This window comes from Kogia breviceps, chromosome 11 (genome assembly GCF_026419965.1).
Source record: "Kogia breviceps isolate mKogBre1 chromosome 11, mKogBre1 haplotype 1, whole genome shotgun sequence".
Classification (NCBI taxonomy): domain Eukaryota; kingdom Metazoa; phylum Chordata; class Mammalia; order Artiodactyla; family Physeteridae; genus Kogia; species Kogia breviceps.
The window spans coordinates 56,958,820-56,980,594 of NC_081320.1; the positions used below are offsets into that span (position 1 = coordinate 56,958,820).

The 21,775-nt window shown below is 38.0% G+C and overlaps 1 protein-coding gene across 2 annotated transcripts in view; it reads left to right on the forward strand.

The window, feature by feature from the left end:
• EFEMP1 (EGF containing fibulin extracellular matrix protein 1) overlaps positions 1–21,775 on the forward strand; it is a 67,428-nt gene that overhangs the window by 43,842 nt on the left and 1,811 nt on the right. For both annotated transcript variants that reach the window (XM_059080021.2, XM_059080022.2), the window contains 6 exons: positions 6,861–6,983; positions 10,845–10,964; positions 11,938–12,057; positions 13,076–13,195; positions 16,891–17,014; positions 17,099–17,294. In XM_059080021.2, the coding sequence (XP_058936004.1) occupies positions 6,861–6,983; positions 10,845–10,964; positions 11,938–12,057; positions 13,076–13,195; positions 16,891–17,014; positions 17,099–17,294 (803 nt within the window). The remainder of the gene's footprint in view (positions 1–6,860; positions 6,984–10,844; positions 10,965–11,937; positions 12,058–13,075; positions 13,196–16,890; positions 17,015–17,098; positions 17,295–21,775) is intronic.

Sequence of the window (21,775 nt, forward strand, 5' to 3'; positions counted from 1 at the left end):
AGAAAATCTTTGACAAAAATTGTTGATAATTGGCTAAGGACTGGGGAGGGAAACAGAAGATTTGGAGAGCTATGAAAGTTATTCTAATATAGAAGAAAGATGCCAGGGAGGAACCAACGCCCTAAAGATTAACAACCTTCTCTTTAAATCTAAGAAAAATTATATATTTATCTAATATATATAAGAAATTTATATACATATATGACTACAATGAAACTTCTGCTATCCCGAACTCTTAAGAAATAAGCCTTTCTGGAAACCTAAACTGCAGAAGCAAAATAGAAATCTTAAGTTTGAATCTCTGCTCTGTGTGACCTTGGGCAGGTCACTCATCAACCTTCATTTCAGTGGCCACTCCTGCCTCATCCAAAAATTGTGGATAATGAAACCATTATTCCACAGGGCTGTTACTAGGATTAAATCAGAGGCTTGTAGATCTAATTTCCTAATCAAATAATAGATGTTTAAATACTGTTAAATATTTGCCTATTTTTATGTCAGTTAATTTTAGAATTTTAACAAATTTGTATGTGAAATTATATAAAATATTACACACCTTCTCCTTAATCAGATTTCAATCAACATAATTTAATGTCTTGATTACTCAGGTTATCATTATTAATAGCCATTAATGGATGAGGCAGCAATAAAATAGCAATGCCTCAGCACTTGTTGAAATAGTTGCTATCTTCCAGGATTATACTGAAAAATAAGATTAATATCCAAAATAACTGTAAGATCTTCACCCGATGAGTCCCTTTTATTCAAAAAGTTTCATAGATGAAGTAGAAAGAGTACTTTGCTGGGAACTAATTTATTGTCCTGTCACTAGAGAAAGAAAGAAAGGAAGAGAGAGAGGGAAAGAAGGAAGGAAGGAAGGAAGGAAGGAGGGAGGGAGGGAAGAAAGGAAGGAAGGAAAGGGAAGAAAGGAAGGAAAGAAGAAAGAAAGAGGGAGGGAAGGAGGAAGAAAGGAAGGAAGAGAGAGAGGAAGAAAAAAAAGAAAGAAAGCAGACAGGAGTAAAGTAGCTCATCCTTATAGCAAACATGAATCTTGACCTTTTTTTTCCCTATTTTACTCCATTTATGAGATTAAATTAGTATTGTTGGGGAAGACATAAAATAACGTTTTAGATCCACACAGATCAAGAAATAGCAGCAACTTGAACTTAACCATTACCTTTTCTTTACCATCAAATAATATTTACAAAACATGCACAGTGTCCCACTCAGAACTAGTCAAGATATGGTTATTTTACTCTAAGTATTTACAGTCTGGAAACAAAAAATTTATTTTGAAAATTCTGAACTTTTTAAAATCTGTGCATTAATCATTAAGGATAGACAGTCTATTTTACAGATGGAGAAACAGAGAGAAAAAGAATTGATGCCATGGCCCTAGATCACAGAGGCAGTGACAGAATAAAAATAATTATTTTTATTTGTATTATTCCTATTTCAGGAATAATATTCCTATTTCAGTGCATTATCATCAAACACACCATCTGGTCAATGGTGGCTTATTCCAAAGTAGTTCTGTGTTATTCCCTAAATGTAAAGCAGCACAAATTAGAAAAGTTTAAGTGATAATCTAAAGCATTTAAGGTACACAAAGTCTTTGCCCAGGAAAACACAGTGAAGTGACTCCATGTCGTGGTAAGTTATCAAATTATGGAAAGAACATTGCAGAGATTAAAATGTTGCATAAGAGAGAGAAAGCAGCATGAGTCAGGGGTTTGGGAAATATGAGTCAGACTGAAGGGCAGGAGCCAAAATCATAGAGAATGTGGGCCTAAGCAGGGACTTAATGGACACGACAGAGATGTGGACACAGTTGCCTCCATTAACTTTGAGAGAAAACCAAACATGCAGTTCCATAGACTGGGGATCATTGTGATAAAGAGGCTAGCAGTGAGAGCTGAGCGAAGATCAGCTGGATTATTTAACGCAACGAGGATGCCAAAGTCAGCAAGAGAGGGACCTACAATAGTATAAATCACTAGAAGGGAGAGTGTGGGCACATTTTTGAAAAATGAGGAAATCACCAAATATTGCCATTAGTTATTCCTAATGCATTAGAATGATGAAATGTGAGTTGATTTACGTGTTGTGATATTTTAGGAAGCACATTCTATTATTTTGTACTTTGGTAATGTTTCCATTCGGCTATGTCTACATAGTTCAGAGCTGCTTCCTGTGGTGTGCAATCCAAACTCTAATCGCACCTTTAAGGCCTTGAATTTTGCTCATGACTTGAGCTACCATTTTATGAGCACCTTCAACCAGGCACTGCACCAGACTCCTCATACACAGCACCTCCAGCCGTGCTGACTCCAGCTATCTGCCATTCTTCTCATGCAAACTGCTTTTGTCTTATCAGCATCTTCTAATGTGATCTCCCTTCTGCCTAGAAATAGCCTCCTATTTCTGCCAATCCATGTACCTTACCTTCTTCAAAATGCAGCTCAAAATTCACCTCCTCAGGCCAGCCTTCCACCTCTGATGCTGCCATCTTCCTAGCTTTGCACTTCTCCACTCCATTGCTTTACAGCCATTTCCATTTACTGACATCTTGCTGTGTTTCTTATGTCTTGCCTGTTACTCTGCCTTGTAAATGTTTAGTTCCATGAGATAAAACACTGATCCTACTTTCTTTAAACTCTAGGCATCAGCTCTTAGCAAACAATCTTGATTCATTCATCCATTTATTGAACAAACATATTTTGAAAACCCACCCTGTTTCTTGTACTCTGCAAGGTGCTAGGAGTACAGAAAAAAGTAATACATAGACCCTGTCCTCAAAGAGCTTGGGTTCAGGGCCCAGGGAATTTGTTAACTGTCTGCCTAAAGAACCTGGAGTCTGTCATACAGAGTGAAGTAAGTCAGAAGGAGAAAAACAAATACCATATGCTAACACATATATATGGTTAGTCTGTCATACAGAGTGAAGTAAGTCAGAAGGAGAAAAACAAATACCATATGCTAACACATATATATGGAATCTAAGAGAAAAAAAAAAGTCATGAAGAGACTAGGGGTAGGATGGGAGTAAAACACAGACCTACTAGAGTATGGACTTGAGGATATAGGGAGGGGGAGGGGTAAGCTGTGTCAAAGTGAGAGAGTGGCATGGACATATATACACTACCAAACTAGGGTGGATAGCTAGTGGGAAGCAGCCGCATGGCACAGGGAGATCAGCTCGGTGCTTTGTAACCACCTAGAGGGGTGGGATAAGGAGGGTGGGAGGGAGGGAGACGCAAGAGGGAAGAGATATGGGAACATATGTATATGTATAACTGATTCATTTTGTTGTAAAGCAGAAACAAACACACCATTGTAAAGCAATTATACCCCAATAAAGATGTTAAAAAAAAAAAAAAAAAGAACCTAGTGAGCTTAACTGTCAAGGATAACTTACAGATAGTTTAAAAACAAAACAAAAACTCCTCTCTCCAGAGTACTGTTTCCTAGATTATCAGGAAAACCATAGCTGATGTGAGTAGTTTCCATTATGAATAAATAATTGCTTTTGCTAATACAGGTATTCCCCCCACCGAGGACTTTCATAAACATACCTGGGAGAGCCAGGTCTTCTGGTGCATCTGCACAGAGATAGATATTCTGCTTTGAGTTTCTAACATAGTAGTATATTTTAGTGATTTTCTTATCACATGATATTTAAGACATAGAAATGCATACAAGTAGAAAGATAAGCATAAAAGAGTTTAACAGTGTAAATCAGTTCTTACATGATTTTGTATAGATGTGTGAATAAACAATAACAGGATCTCAAAGTACAACTTTCAAATTAATAAAACCGTGTTATTTAAATAAACCAATAAATTGATGGTATAATTGAAGATAGTTCAAAGAAATCCAGTCTATCTACACATCCTTCAGCATTAGATAACCTGCTAAGAGCAAAGAGGATAAATATTCTAAACTCAAATCGGAAAAGCCGTAAATGAAAATGTAGTCTGTTCGTTTACTAGCAGATCCAGCTCAAGGTATAAGATGAAGCATCCATTCAACTCCTTTGGAATAATTTCTTGAAGGGGATTTCATGCAACTGTGTTTTATTGAATTTCAGGGAGGTTTCCCATCTGAAAGAATTAAAGCTAAAAGTGAATCCAAGTAAGTAGAAAGTGTATTTAAAATACTACCAGTCAGGGACTTCCCTGGTGTTCCAGGGGTAAAGAATCCACCTTCCAATGCAGGGTACACGGGTTCGATCCCTGGTCGGCAAGCTAAGATTTCACATGCCGCAGGGCAACTAAGCCCGCGTGCCACAACTATTGAGCTCAACTAGAGAGGCCGCGTGCCGCAAACTGCAGAGCCCATGCACCCTGGAGCCTGCGTGCCACAGCTAGAGAAGAGAAAACCCATACACCGCAACTAGAGAGAAACCCGAGCACCACAACAAAAGATCCTGTGTGCCTCAACTAAGACCCAATGCAGCCAATAAATAAAATATTTTTTTTTGTAAAAAAGGCTTATTCTATAAAATAAATAAATAAAATAAAATACCACCAGTCAATCCTAGGTGAGGTGAGTCCTGTTGCAGTTTTGTTTGTTATTGATAGAGAAAGGAAAAGAATATAGTGGCAGTAGAGACAGTGGTATTTTATTTGGTTTTTTGTTTTTTTATTAAATTACTTTAACTCACCTAATAGTTTTATTAAATAATCCTTCTTAGAAGGTAAACAGACTTGGTTCTTAAAAAATAATAGTTCCAGGGAGCATGGCTTTTATGTTTGAAATCTATTTAATGATATATTAATTCCACTGGAAATGTTAGCCTATTAATCAAAGAGAGAAATAAATGACAAAAAAAAAAAATAGGAAGGAAATCACATCAGGAATGCAATGGGGTGGAGGCAGTTTGCAGAGGGATATCTCAGAAAGAAAAGCCACAGTCACCGGTGAAGCCTCCTTTAGAAAATGTAGCAGCCAGCCTGAGCCCTTGATCTTCTGCCAGCAAGTACTGAGGAAACTTGCCACATCTGAATCTCACATTGCTGTATCTCTCAGGGCTATTATCACTGCAAATGCTGGCAAATGTTCTTGACATAAAACAATATGAAGTCTGCTGTCATTTCTGCATTAGCGGGTCATAAAGCTCTGAAGAAACCCCAGTAGACATGTTTTCATCAAGTGCATACGAGAAAATAATAAAAGACACAAAAAGAGCAGATAATTTCAAAGCAAGATTGCTGTACCTCTGCATAGTACCTGAAAAGGACAGAGTTGTAATCACCGATTTGAAAATAATAGTAATAATAATAAAAAATTTCAAAACAAAAATAAAAAACAATAACAAAAAATTCACCAAAACTTTAAAACCAGATAATAAGAATTATGTAAGTAGATGCTTTTATAGGTTATTATCCAATAAACATCCATACATCCCTCAAATATTCTTTATCTCCCCTCCCTCCTTCTTTTGGAGAGAATCTCTCTTATCATTTCCACACCTAGCTAACTAAAGCCGATATCTGAGGACAACTCTCTTATAACCTGAGCTTCCTACATTATTACACTGTGTGTAATATTACTGGGTGTAATAATGTGCACTTATGTGCACAGTGCAGCAGTTATGTTTGAAAATAAAGAAAGATGAAAGGCAACACACCAGGGGCTACTCTCTGATCTTCTTAAAGGGAAGGCAGGATTTAAGGAGTAAATTCTAATTACCGATGATTCATTTTTGGTACTGATTTTTGCCCCACTATTTCTTCCAAAGCACCACCGTGGGTCTGCCACGGTGATGATCTAAACACCCCTAAACCTTTCTCAGTTTTTATGCCAAATTTGTCATCTAGGAATTACAAATTTTAGATATTTTTTAATGAAGCTTAGAGTCTTCAATTGTTGAAGAATGCCAAAATTTTATAATCCTTTCATCTGTGCTATTTAATCTCATAATATGAGAGATTTGAATGAATGAAAAGGTGATGTGGATAAGGTAAAATTATATTTCACTTATAAATTACTGTAATATGAGAGACACACACAAGTGCCCATCATGTTTTGATCTCAAAGAAATTTGTTATAACAAGTTCATATTATTACTGAATATTTTTTACTTTTCTGGAAATATAATCTACCTACTCCTTAAGGTACATTTAGTAAACTATTCCAAGAAGTGAAATGCTTTGGGAAATATGTTTTTTAAACTACACCAACCTATCTCTCCTAGAGGAATGTGATTAAATTGAATCCTTTTTATTTTGAAATTTGCAATGAAAAGTTTATACATTTATGTTGTGCTAAAGTTTACCAAAAAAAAAAAAAAAAAAACAGCAACAGGGAATGCATAATATTAAAGTTTGATTTTTACCTAGTTATTGGGCAGATTTTTAGAGATTAGTTACTAGAAATTATTTCAAATGTCATATATTGGGTGGAAAAGCAAGTATCATACAATTTATTTACATTTTAAAACACACAAAACAATACTGTATACTCTAATGGGTGCATAACTGTATAATAAAAGTATAAAAAATATCTCAGGGAAGGATTCACACCTACCAGGATGGTAATAGGTATGTGGGTAAAGGGATGAGGATGGAGTAAGGCTTTAGGTACATCTCCAGTGTTTCATTTTTTAACAAAACAAAGTGAGCTGAGGCATGCAGGGCAGAATGTTAGCATTTGTTAAATCTAAGTGGTACACACTGACATCTATGAAATTACTTTCTGAACACTTGAATTAATGTATCATTTTAAGCATTTCCAATACAACAGTACTACAAAGTAAAAACTTGGTTTCTTTAAGAAAAGTATGATGACAAAATGGAGGAACTATCAACAACTTCACAACCGACTCAAACTATTTTTGTGCTGCGTGTCTTTAACAGACATAGATGAGTGCACTGCAGGGACGCACAACTGTAGAGCCGACCAAGTGTGCATCAATTTACGAGGTTCCTTCACCTGTCAGTGCCCTCCTGGGTATCAGAAGCGAGGAGAGCAGTGTGTAGGTAAGTACGACAGTGCACTAAGCCAAGTCCTGTCTGGAGCATCTTAACTGTTTAAACCTCAGTCCTTTAAAACAAAGCACTCATCTTTATTTGGAGAATGATAGTGCTTATTTTTTCAGTGACTACCAATCCATTTTCCACATTAACAAGAAAAAAACTAGCCTTAAAGGTTGAGCATATTCTGGGTATCAAAGTGTTAGTTACATGTTAGACTAAGCAAAAGCAGAAATTTGGGCTGTGAATGAGAGCACAAAAGCAACCGGGAAAATCATTTTTAATTAGTTATTTGGTACCCCAGCACTAAAACACTGGTGCTATGGGCTTCATTCACTGATTGTAGCATAGCATAGCTTATAGGGCAAATGGTGAGGTTCAAATCCCAGCTCTACCCCTAACTCACTTTGAGACCTTGGGCAAGTTACTTAAATACTCTGTGTCTCACTCTTTTCCTTTGTACTATGGAGATAATACCAGCCCCTATCTCAGGAGCTCATGCAGGAGTGCTTAGAATGGCTCCTGGTCCTGGGTTGTATCGCTGTGTGCCATCATTACGTAATGAGTTAACAGACTCTTACTAAACATTATGTGGCAAGCGGGTGCAGTGCTAGGGATGCAACACATGCGCCCTCCTTGAGAGCTCTACTTGAGCTCTCTAAGGACAGGGGCCAGGCCTGGTTTGTGTCATTGTTGTCTCCCCAGTCCCTGAAGAATGCCCGCCAAGTAGGTGCTCAATGCATGCTTTTTGAATGACAGGAAGAACACGATATGGGGAGGCCAACTGGCAAATGAGAAGTAAACTAAAGTGTTCTGGTCTCAATCTTGAGGCCCAGCACTAGGATGAAACTCTGTAATTGACTGTCCACTGATTTACATACCACCTCTTACCATAAGATCAGTGAAGAGTCCTTATTTTCTCTTAGGAACAGAGGATAATGATGTGGAGACAGGCAAACCAGCATCAATTTTCACCTGAGAATGTGAGCTCTTGGTGTCAGGATGTCAACACAGAGCTCCTCATGGCCCCTGGCCCTGTTCTTCCTGCCATGGGATTGTGCATAGGTGCTGGGGCTAGTGCCCAGCCTCTGAGGAAGGACCAGGGCTTGCGCTGACTGAAGCTGTGACTTAAGAGAAAATTGTGTGGAAAACTCCACAGGCACCAAAGCTTTGCCCACTGTATTAGTCAGGAAAATAAACAATTAAGGGTATAAAAAGTATGGAAAAAGAAAAAATCCAGCCTATTATGGGAAGAATCAAAGCAAATGGAACTTATGGTTAGAGCCCTTTATGGTATGGCAGGAGATGTCCTTAAATTCAGATCTAGGAATTCCCTGGTGGTCCAGTGGTTAAGACTCCATGCTTCCACTGCAGGGGGTGCAGGTTCGATCCCTGGTCATCCCTGGTAGGGGAAATAAGATCCCACATGCCACGTGGTGCCACCAAGAATTTAAAAAAAAAATTCAGATCTAATTATGTGGCTTCCTCACTGTTCCCCTCACCCATAGAACCAACACTACATTCCTCAACAGAGCATACAAGGTCTTCCTCTATCTAGCCCTTGCCCAGCTCTATTGTATCAACACCCCTCTCCTGCCAAAATGATTACACTCCAGCTTTGTCCCACTAGTGATAGTTCCCCAATACATCACATAGTGATGTGATGGCACACTTCGGTGCCACTACCAGAGACATGCAGTCCTAACAAACTCCTGTTCAACTCTCAAATTCTAGCTCAAGGTAACTTCCTCTGGGAAGTCTTCCATGATATACCCAAATACAATTAGTCACTCCCTCCTCTATGCCAGTAATTCTCAAACTCTGATGGATCCTTTGTAAATTTCCAACCTGTTATAGATCAATACTTATGTAGAGTACAGTAAGAATGTTGCAGTAATACCAAATTGTTATTCCTAAACACTTGCTCCCAATTTCTGTACTTTTTCATTGCGGACTGGTCCAAATGGTCCGTGGACCAGTAGTGGTCAGCAGTTCACACTTTGAGTAGAATGGTGCTCCCTCTCTCCCTTGTACACTTCTCTATTTTGATCTTATAATTCCATGCATTAATTTGTTTTCATGCCTGTTTTCCATACAAGACAGGATAGAATATATGATTATCATCATTATAAACCTACATTACCAAATACAATGATAGCAAATAACAATGGTTCAATGAATGTTTACTGTTTGAGAAGACATGCATTATTTATTCATCAAATATTTAGTGAGCGCTGACTGTATGCCAAGTTCTAGGCATTGGGCCATTGTAGTAAACAAACAGATTTTACAGAATCGCAGCCCACGGAACTATTAGAAAGTACCACTTACATAATTTAGCAATTGATATTGGCACCTGGCTGTAACACTAGGTACTAGGAAGAACCGTGCTAAAATTACTCTTAATTAGTATGAAATTTCCATTCATTCAGCTAATGTTTATTGAGCACCTACTATGCCAGACCCTGTTCCAGGTATTAAGCACACAACAGTGAACAGACAAAAAATACTTTACCTCTACCTCAAGAGGAGGAAATTTGCCTTGCATTATAGGGAGGGACACAGACAAGAAGCAAATAAACACATAATACAATGTCAAGGAGTGTCACTGGCTACAAAGAAATATAAAGCAGGATAAGGGGGTAGATGGGGAAGAAGAAGTTATTTTATATGGATGGACAGAGATGGCCTCCCTGAGGTGACAATTTGATCAGACACCTAAATAAATTAGGAGGGAAGCCATGTGAACATCATTACTATTTATTTCAATATTCAAGTTAAATCAAATATATTTTGCAGCTTATTCATAATAGCTCCCTTTTTTTTTTTTTGCCTGTTTTGTGCAAGGAAGTTCACCTAAACCATCTCATGTAAGCCTCCCAGCAATCCAGCCACATTGCTGATTATTACTCACAGGAGAGGAAATGGAAGCTCTGAGAGGTTAAGACCAAGCTAGTAAATGCCAGAACGAAGATTCAAACTCAGATTACCTTGCAGCCACTTAAGCACACTGCCTTCCACACTTTTAGTTATTAAAGTACTGGAAGGGTTCAGCATAAAGTTTTGTTTTGTTTCATTTTTTCCATGAGGTAGTCACTCCATAGTATTACAGTGATTGTGCATAATTGTTATTTCAAATTACACATGCCATATTGGAGTTGTCACAAAGTGTAGAATCATCAGTTAATGGAATTCTATTATGCTTCTAAAATATTAATCCTACTTTGCAAGTTCTCAGTTGAGCATTTTATAGTTGGAAATATTTATACGAGAAGGACACAGGCTGGAACACATGATCAATGTGTCAGAAGGGCACTCTCAAGAAGTAACTTGTTTAGCGTCCCATTCCTTCCATAGCGTTCTTTCAGTTGATTCTCACAGAAACTTCATAAGATACACACGCAGCATTACTATCCACATTTTACAGAAGAAGTGACTTCGCCAAGGTCACCAGCTGAGCAACAGCACGTACCTCCTTTTATTAGTTTTACGCTACATCACTCAATTCTTCCATAGTTCTTTTCTACTTCTATCATTATAAATAAGCTTTTAGATTCCCAGCCTGACATTCTCACTTATATGTGAAATAGTTTTAATTACTTTTCCCTCTTTAAATCTCAACCAACCCAACCAGGTTTATGAAGTCTTTGTTCTTAACATCTCATTTAACTGCAGAGGGCCGACCAAAGTGTATTTAAAGCATAGACACCCAAATTTTTTAAAAAGAAAACTAATTACTTTTAAAAGGATGTCTCTAGATAGGTTTTCTAGATAATGCTCTGCTGAGAACTTGAGATTAAACAGCTCAATAATAGTAATTTGGATAGTCAATAATTTGGTTCTCTTTGTGTATGCTTGATAACCTAGATATAGACGAATGTACCATCCCTCCATATTGCCACCAAAGATGCGTGAACACGCCAGGATCATTCTATTGCCAGTGCAGTCCTGGGTTTCAATTGGCAGCAAACAACTATACCTGTGTAGGTAAGACTTCTGGAAAGAGTCGTCCTGACTGATTTCTGTCTTCCCAAGCCACACTGCAGTATTTCCAGTTTTCTATGTTCTTGAGTGAACTGGTTTCCATCAACTTCCCTCCATAAAGCTGAAAAGACAGTAACCAATCTGGTTTTTTAAAACACATCAAGATGTGAATGGAAAAAAATGTTAACCTTGGTTTTAGTTCTCTTCTGTGAGTGTATCAAAAAACAATTTTTAACTACAGATCAATTGATATACACACACCAATTAGTCAAGAGTGTGTGATATAAACGCTGAAGGTGCCAAAGGGGTTACTGCAAGTTCAAATACATAAACTTTCCACTGAAAGTGCATCTGATTTTTACATGCTTCTTCTGCCCTTTCAGAATGCAATGTCACGGCACACAATTCTAAGATTGGCATGACATGGAAAGAATCTAGTGCAGGAAAAATGCCTTTTCACAATATTTTCAGTGCCTTAGAGCATTGCAAAACTCTGTATGGGTCTCAAAGGCTTATGTTATAATTGTAATGGAATTTAACAGGACCCATTTAAAAAGTACTAAATAGCACAGATAAATCTTCACTACAGCATGCTGAGAGACCGTATTAGTATGTGTCTTATATCAATTATTTATAGACTTGGCATTTTGCATCTGAACAACAATACAAGAAAACAGATACTGGAATGTATATTTATTAGAATCATTAAACTCTTTTGGAAAGATTCATCAAACACCAAACTAACTGTCATTCCCAGAAAAAAAAATATTCTGGTATTTTTAAAAGAATTATATGACAGATGTTTGAAGTTGTTCCAACAAATATAAAACCTGAATGGCTGTTCTCCAGTTAGCTTCTGCAGAGCAAAGAATCCAGCTAGGGAATTACTCACTTATCATTGGATGACATAGGTACAAAAGAGCAAGGCTATGTTTAAAGACATAGATATATAAATGTGTATAACCTTGCCTTTCAGACATAAATGAATGTGATGCCAGCAATCAATGTGCTCAGCAATGCTACAACATTCTTGGTTCATTCATCTGTCAGTGCAATCAAGGATATGAGCTAAGCAGTGACAGGCTCAATTGTGAAGGTAAAATATTGTCCAAATAATTAGTAATCATGGTCCACTTCCTGCGATTCCTGTTGCTTTAATCCAAGTATGTACCTGTTTATGAAAGCAAATTTTTATCCATGGAAATTCTGTTCTAAAATCCAGTTAATTTAGTTCAATTATAACATTGACTTTTTAGTATGTTTTCAAAAGAAAGGAGAAGAAACAAAATAATTGAAATATTAGATGTAGGCTGGGTCTGATAATTAGCAAGGGTGCTCTAGTGTCTTGTTTCTCAAGTGTGATGCAACGGCTAGCAGCAGTGGCACCTCCTGGGAGCCTGTGAGAATTGTAGAATCTCAGGCCCCAGCCCAGACCTACCTTGTCAGATTCTGCATCTAATGAGAACTCCAGGTGACTGGCATGCATGTTTAAGTTCAAAAATGGCTGATTGCAAGTCAAGAACATTAGAAGAGAAACCAAGAGACCTGGCCCCTAGTCATGCCTGCCACTGTGTAATTCAAAAGGCATAAGACATCCTGAGGGGGATGCCATTGACACGTCATGCTCCCGACTTCCTCACAAATGCTCCCACCTTTACTTGGGACAGCACCACTGAGAAATGCAAAGCATTCTGCCAGGGCATCACCTCTAGAAGCTAGCACAGGGATGGAACTTGGAGTTCAAAACTCAGATGAACTTGGGAGCAGAGCCACCCAATTTCTGAGAAGGCAAATATGAATCTGCATCACTGGGTGGGTCTGCCAAGCACAACATGAAGATCATCAACCACAAGCCAATTCATTCAGTCTGCTCAGCTAGTATGGTTAGTTCCAGGATTCGCCAAACTGTCAGCAATAAGTGAGTAAAACTGATGTAAGGAAAACTGTGCTGTGAAGTGCTATGGGAAATGAGCTGATATTGTTAGAATTTGCACTTCAGCTTCTTACAATGTATTGTATTTCTGTTTCAGAGTATGCAGTGTTAAAAAAAAATTACCAAAATAGTGACATGTAAGTTTTCAACTCTGTCTTATTGCTCTTGTCTGGTTCAACAGACATTGATGAATGCAGAACTTCGAGCTACCTGTGTCAATATCAATGTGTCAATGAGCCTGGGAAATTCTCTTGTATGTGCCCCCAGGGATACCAAGTGGTGAGAAGTAGAACATGTCAGGGTAAGTTTATTGTTTTCATATCTGTTAAGTTTTAACCAGGAAAAGCAGGGAGGAAGTTGTAGGATTCTCTATCACAGACTTTCACTTTTTACAATTTGAGCTCTTTTTTTCCCCCTGTTGATCATGAGACATGCACATCTCATAAAGAGGATATTCAGTGTTAACTCTCTTTGAAATTTAAAGTAATCATTTTTCTTTCTTAAAATAAATAATTTTAATAAAATATTGGTATGCCTTCTATATAGCCTACAAAATCCCTATGATATATATCCTCTAATCATCCACCAGAAAAGATTCAATTATTAAAATATTTCACCATGAGTTTCAGTGTACAGCATAAGCTTAATGTGTGGTTAGGTGCACCTCAAACTCATCTGAATTCTCTAAAACACCAGGATTATAAATTGGATAGTAATTTAAGTGTTGAGAAAATCAGCTTCATGTGTATTAAAAAGTGCTTGAATACTTCAGTAAAAAAAAACTATTAATCCAAAAATAGCTAATGTCTTCGGGTCCAGTTTTAAAATAAATGTTCAGGTGATTTTCACAGCTACATGTAGGTGGAAGAAGTGGCTCTCCACATGGTATGATTTCAGAGTCTCTTTGAAAGATTTGAAAATGTGCACCCTCTCCTCCCTACCTCCTGCATGTAGTTTAAAATTTCTTTAACAGGCAAAAGACGATTCAGGTAAATCTAAAACTAGATAATCCTGGAAAAATTGGTACAAACACAGGTTTACATAAAGCAGTGAGAGAGTGAAAAAAAAATGACTGAACTTGAAGACACAAAATCTGTTTGAGACCTAGCTGTATGGCATTCTATCTATACAATTTGAACAAATTATCAAACTTCTCTGAGCCTCAACTTTCTCATTTGGAAAAGGTAGTTGAGGGAATGAAATGGAATAACATACAGAAAAATTATTTATAAACTATAAAGCCTGTAAAGTTCAAGATGTTTTTATGAAATTTACCCAGCAATATAAATGACTAGTAGCAAATCTTCTCTAGAGGAAGGGCAGTAAAATATTAAGAAAGGAAAAGATCAAGGAAAGGAGACACTCAGGATTCTCAGTCTATATCATGATTTTACAGGGAAATATTAATTCACAGGAACATCCGTGACCTGAGATTTTATAGCGTGCATGTGATCATTCAACTAGAATCCAACCACTAAATATGAGCATAATCAGAATGTAGTTCGTTGCACAATAAACATCTTTCTACGCCTTTCCACGTTACTAGAGACTCTGTAATGTTAATTGTGGAGAAACACTGCATTCCAATGGTTTTACTTTCTGAACCCTAATTGAGACTTTTAACATGAATATTACATGCAGGAAAATGTTAGCCAGTGGGATTCCTTAACCAATTTCCCTGGAGTCCTGAAACAAATGTCTGTGTGTTTCTGGTCATAAATGGATTTGACACCCAGCAAAAGAGAGAAACAAGTTAACATTCGGTGGAATCTTACCAGTCTACTCTATTTATATCTGTTATAGCGAAAGGTGAAAATGCAAAGGAATTGCAAATAGGAGATTCATTAGTGTTATACCTTGAAGAATGTTTGGTTAAACCAAAACATTTTTTGTGAAAGAGACTTACCATTCTTTTAGGGTACAAAACAATTGTTTTCCCCCACTGAAACCATTCCTTCCCAACCCTATCCACAGGTTAAAGTAAAGCCAAAAGAGTCTGGATTCTTACCTTCCCCCAAAAGGTTTATTTTGGGGATGAAATAACTGTTCTCATTTCCACAGTCTTGCAAAAATTAAAACTCTGTGTGTGTGTGAGTGGTGGCAGGTTGTGGGGAGGGGAGAGGGACAGCGGGGAAGGAGAGAAACAGAGAGAATACACAGATACACAGACACACATTCATCAAATATTTCAATACTATTAATCATTTCTGAAAAACCTTCCAAAATGATTAAGGAGTTGATTAAGCTAGGCTCTAAATTACTGGAAGTAATAAATAAAATTATCACATAAAGTTTCCTTTTGCTGCTGTTGAACTCCATATAACAAACCAGTCTTCACTTTCCCTGTAGCTAACCAGCATTTTATTTTTCAAAAAAGTGAAAAATATTGAAAGGACAAGTCAGTTGTGATTTCTTCTGAGGAATCTAAGTTCTTTCTTTAGCCATAGCCAGTCCAAAAGAAGATACTTTTTGTAACTGACTCTTGGAAACTGCATAGCTTTTCCAGTCTCCTCTTGGGTTCCAGATAGCTTTTGCCAGTTTGGAAGCTAAAAGAAAATTTTTTCTCCAAAGACAAGGAATGGAATTATTCTCATTTAGAGGATGCAATACCTTGCAGTGGAGAGATGCCTGTCACTAACTCTATGAACTTGGGTCAGCCACTTAACCCTTATTTGTTTTCCCTTCATGCCAAATAGAGATAATATATTTCTCACCATCTCCATATGGTTTGTGTGAAGAGCAACTCGGTTCAATTTAATATTTCTTAAAATCCAGGTGCCCCCAGTGCACTCATGTTAGATGATAAAGGGACAGAAAGATGTGCACAATAGCATTTGCCCTCCAGGAGCTACAAGCTAATAGAAGGATTAGACAAACATGCAGATTTCAATAATGCAAAGCAAAAAGCAATAAAGGCCCCCAAAGAGGAACATGAGATATAAGAATTCAGAGAGAAGAAAGAGATCATATCCCAGCCACTAGGCCATGACTACCTGTAAATTAATGAATGAAAATATCTGATTGTGGGGAAGGAATGATTCAGAAAAGGCTTATATTGGATAAAATCTAATCACTATTCAAATGTAAAGGGAGACATACATAGGGATGTGGATATTAATATAATTTTCATTGTCGTAAATGTAATGGTTCTCTAGCATTGTAAACTCCTCTCTCAGATATCATTTGGGAACTCCTAATTCCCAAATCTAAATTCAGTCTTTATCCATCCTGGCCTTCCCACAACCCTCCTTCCTGGGACCCTCTCTAGCTCTGACCTCCTTGCACTGCCTTTTCCTGGGTTGCCTCTCACCGCTGACACTGACAGACCCTTCCTTAATTCCCCTTCTTCCCCATGGTCTTTAAATAGTCATGCTCTACATGGTAGGATACTTCATAGCTTCACTCCTTTTGCTGTGAACAGCTTCCTATGGACAGTGTAATCCAATCCCAGAACATTAACTATCCAGCAGCATGCTACAGCTTACTGCAACCATATTCCAGCCTTTCCCCCTCTCCCAAGCTCCTGAGCCTGACATAAACTTCCATCTCCATAGTTTTTGTCTGCTGCTTTTGCAGCCTGTAAGGCCCTCCCCACTGCAATCTGAAAATCCCATCTAACCACCACCCTTTTCAAGGCCAAGGTGAGAGGCCTCCTCCTTCTTTCAGCTTTCCTTAATTCCCCAGAGGTCAAGCAATAGTGTCTTTCATTTTTATTTAAGTGAAGTCAATGGCAAGCATTTGGCTTTGAATTCAACAAATGAACAATAGGTGCTTGATAAAATACCATGAAATGACACATATTAATCTGTAGAGAATGGCTCCACTACATCTGTCATGAATTAATGCAATGAACCCAGGTCCCACCAAGTCTTGTGTCCAAAAGCAAATTAAATACAGTCCAGATTCTTATACACCTCCTTCCAGTGGCAAACTGGAATCTGCCACTTACCGCAATTTACTTATATCAGTAAACTCTTCGACTCTACATCTCTACAGATATAAATGAGTGTGAGACCACAAATGAATGTCGGGAAGATGAAATGTGTTGGAATTATCATGGCGGCTTCCGGTGTTACCCACGAAATCCTTGTCAAGATCCTTACGTTCTAACATCAGAGAAGTAAGAAAAATCAGAACTTTTGAAACTGAGAATCTTCTGGTTTTACCAAGCCTAACTGGTGAATACTTTTGTTTGTCTCCGCAGCCGATGTGTTTGCCCAGTCTCAAATGCGCTGTGCCGAGAACTTCCCCAATCCATAGTCTACAAATACATGAGCATCCGATCTGATAGGTCTGTGCCATCTGACATCTTCCAGATACAGGCCACAACCATTTATCCCAACACTATCAATACTTTTCGGATTAAATCTGGAAATGAAAACAGAGAGTTCTACCTAAGAGTAAGTATCCTGAGGGCAGCCTTAGCTGTTGAGAAAGTTCCAAGTTTGTTGTTGTTGTTTGGTAGTAAGTCACATAGAAAGAAAGCTAATATTTAAAGAGTTTTTATTTGCAGGCATTGTGTAAGTCCTTCCAGCGTGCATTATCTCATTTAATCCCCTTGGTAATGCTTGGTCAGATTAATATTTATCTCCATATCTTACAGAAAAGAAAAGTAAGACTCAGGGAGATGAAGTAGCTTCTCTAAAGTCACTCAGATAAAAGTTGCACACTCTAACAGAGTTGTGTGTGACCACCAAAACACAAGCCTACACACACACACCTCAAGTAGATACCACAAATCAGTGATAGCTATTTAATTGTACATAGAAAAAAGAATTCCTGGAGAGCCTTTCAAAAACGCTGAATTCCTTATTGTTACATTCGCGATTATTTACATCTGCACCAAAACTAAGACCCAGAAATATCTGAGAAGTGACCCCAACTCCCCACCCCCCGCACCATGTATACAACTGATAGTTGTACTATTCTTGCAAATTTCCAGGCAGACAATGCGAGGTCACGGTTATGTACTCCCTTTCTTTCACTGCCTATATGAAATCTTTCTCTGAATTCTGCCATTTCTCTCTCCCTGGTGTCCCCTGGATTATCTTTGTTTCCTTGTGTCTCTGCTTCTCTTCCTTTAAACCGGCTCTTAGCACCTCTCTAATCCCTCCAAGGGCTTCCCAGCAGATCTCTCTGACTCCAGTGCCTCAGCCTTCCCGTCGTCCCTGCAAAATCTTAGCAAGTTCATTTTAGGTTAAAATTCCGACATATTTCAAATACGGCTCACCACTTCATGTGAAAATGATGGCACCCCACCAAGCAGTTTGCAGGGTTACGGTAAGTCTTTCACGCTAAGGATGTTATTCATCCAGTTCCAATTTTCTCAAAACTCCTTTGGGCACTCTTCATTTTTAATCAGATTTTAAGGTCAATATTTCATTTTGAGAATATGAAAAGTAAATTGGGAAATTCATCCTCGTGGTAAAGTTTACAGATTTTTAATGTTTACTCGTTTATCCTGTTCTTTGATATATTAAGTTCCCTTCCAGCTCCAGAATTATGTGACTCTGTTTCTCTGCCAGTAAATTAGAAATGATTAATCTCTCATGACCAACTTCTGAAGAGAAAAACCCAACCCAAAATACAATCTATTACTATTCTTTTTTCTAATAACTAAAAATAAACTTCTTTAACATTTGATGCTTTAAATTTGAGATATACTAGATATTTGTAAGAAGTTTACTCTAAATGAATTTCACACAGTTCAGATAATGACAATTTAATAGTTTTAACCCAAAGAAATAACATTATTTGTAACCCATGGCAGTAAAATAGGTTCATCTCAAAATCATCTTTAAAAATAATTTTCCATTTTGAGCTCTTAGCCATAATTTAAGAAAATAAAATTTCCTAGCAGAATCAACAAAGAGTTAAGCAAAGTACCTGCATGGTTTTTATTTTTTTGCAATAAACATGGCACTTTTAAAGTTTTATGATTCATATCAGTGAACTTATTGACTTGATATTTTCAGATATAAATAGTGTTTTTCCTCAAGTAAAATCCTTTTTTATGAATGACATAAAACATTGCCAATTTTGATAATCCCAGAATTAAATACTACTATTTGAAACCAAAAAAAGCATTTAAAATAGGAAGATATTTCAAGAATATTTATTATCACATAATTCAAAAAATAGTTGGATCAAATCGTACAAGAGTTCTCCACTGAAATTCCACTTGCACAGAGGGCATTTAATCATAGGACTCCAAAAGCAGGCCTTAATTAAGCACCTGTTATATACTCAACTTCATGCTAGGTGCATGTAATACACAGTTCCTTACTTCAAAGAGCTTTAAATATTACTTTGTGGCATAGTTAACATCTATGAAAAAAGAAGAGGACAAATAAGTGTTTAACTCCATGCTCCAAGACATCAAAGAATTAATATGGGCTGCAATAGTCAAAGAATGTTTCTTGAGAAACATGAGGCTGGACCTTATCCTTGAAAGGATCTGTGGGATATAGGATTTTATTTATATTCCTTGTGGGACAATACTGAGAAAATCTTCTTCCCTAGAAAAGGGAACATATTAGAAAGAAGTAATACATGAAATTAAAGGTAGAATACCATCCTCCACCCACACCGACCAATATCTATCCTTCCTTACTGAGACTTATTTTTCTTCATAGCCCTTATCACCACCTTGAATAGTATTTATTTGTCTGTGTCACCTACTACCTACTAGAGTGTGAGTGCAATAAACGAGACCTTACCTGTCTGTTCACTCTTGTATGCACAGCACATAGAATGAATGGTACCTGGCACATTGCAGGTGCTCAAAAATATTTTTAAATGAATAAATTAATTCAATCAACATCTTCAAGGCATCACTGTTACCTATAAGAGGCAAGCACCATGCTAGGTTCTAGAGACATAGCAGTGAATAAAACCAAGCCAATTCCTGCCCCAGTGGGGCTTATAGTTGAGACATCGAACAAGTGTTCACAAGTATGCTGAACGTTACAACTGAGCACTGCAGATTGTTCATGAGTACACCACAAGTTAACCCCTAACCAAACAGCAGCTGTCTGGGAGCTTCCTGGAAGAAGCAGATTTAAGCTGAAGACTAGCAACGAAAGACTAGCAAATGGAAGGAATAAAAAGCAAACAAATTGATCTGGAACTCCAGTTGCTACAGGCAGAGTGGCTTGAGAGGGACCTGGAGAGATGAGCAGGGCCTAGATCACACAATGCCTGACAGACCATACTAAGGGTTTCAAGTAGAGGAGTTTGTATCAGATTTTCATGTTAAAAAAAGATACCTGGCTGCACTATAGAGCCTGGATTGGAGTGGAGCAAGAATGGAAATGGAGAAACCAGTAAGTAGTTCAAAAGATGGGGGACTAGTGTGGTAGCAGTGAGTCCAAAAGAAGTGGACAGATTTATGAAGATATAGAAAGAAGGACATGGCTTGGTAACCCATTTGCTACGGGGAAGTGAAGGAGAAGGAAGCGTCAAGGATAACCTCCAAGTTTCTGTCTTGAGCAACAAAAAATGGTGGTACCATTTACTGAGATAAGGAAGAAGGAGCCAGTGGAGAGAGGAAGGTGAGGAGTTCAGTTTGGACATACTGAGTCCTGGTCGCCATGAGACATCCAAGTAAAGATGAGTAGAGAATTGGATATGTGGGCTTGGAATTCATAGTATAGACTTAAGTCACTGGCAGATATGTGATAATTGAAGCCATGGCTATGGATGAGATCACTCAGGCAGAGTATGTAGGAAGTAGGTGAGATCACTCAGATCTGGGCACTATTATAATCATCCATTACCTCAGCCTACAGTTCTCTGGCCATCTCATCCCCCATGACCTTCAGCTTCATGTCACTCTGCCACCACCCCATGGCCACATGCTGGACTTTGTTATCATGCATAACAGTTCCACATCATCATCTTAGTCTCAGTTATCATGCAGAACAGTTCCACATCAACATCTTAGTCTCAGGTGACACCCTCAGTGACTGATTCTCTTTCCTCTTTTTCATGCCCTCACTCCGACTCTATCTGCTCTTCACCCTCACAGTGATGCAAGTCCTCGGACCCCTCACCCACCATTTTCTTCCACTCTATCAACTTCTTGGTGGACCCTTGAACTACTCTGTCACCAACACCTCAATTCCCTGTCCAACAACTCTAGATCAATCACATAATCCACGTCTATTTTCACACCCAGCTTGTCAGCACAGATTGGTAATACTATAAATCTCCAACTTCAGATGTGTCCTCAACAATACTATTACTTTCTTTTATTTCTTCTCTTCAGCCACTGATTGCAAATGTCCCCATACTCTTTAAGTTCTTATACCCTTCATTTTCAGTAGGTGACCTCATCTCCTACTCTTCTGAAACCACTGAAACCAACAGGCATAAATTACTTGAACTTCCCATCCCATCCCTTGCAAACTTAAGTCCATGTGTTCTCCTTCTAACCTTCTCCTTTGAATTTTCCAAAGACAAGGTTTCACTTCTATCAATCAAGGCCAACCCACCACCTGTATTCTTCACTCCATTTCCTCTGGAACCTTTTTCTATCAAACTCTAATATACCTCCTACATATTTAACTTGTTTTCCCTCTAGATGTTGCCTCATCTCTCTCTTCTCCCTTCCTAGCCAAGGTTCTTAAAGCACAGTCTGTAATCACAGTCTCTATTTTTCTTATTTCCTAGTTACTCTTCTGTCTTCTATTCCCACTACCCTACTGAAATTGCTCTGGAAAAAAGCTACCAACAGCATCCGTACTGCTATATCCAGAGGCATTTTTCAATTCCAGTCACCTTCATCCTCCCCTGCTGTATTGGACACTGCTTGCCATTCATCTGTTTACCACTTAATTATCTATTTCTTCTCAGCTTCTTTCAATGGCTTCTCTTCTGC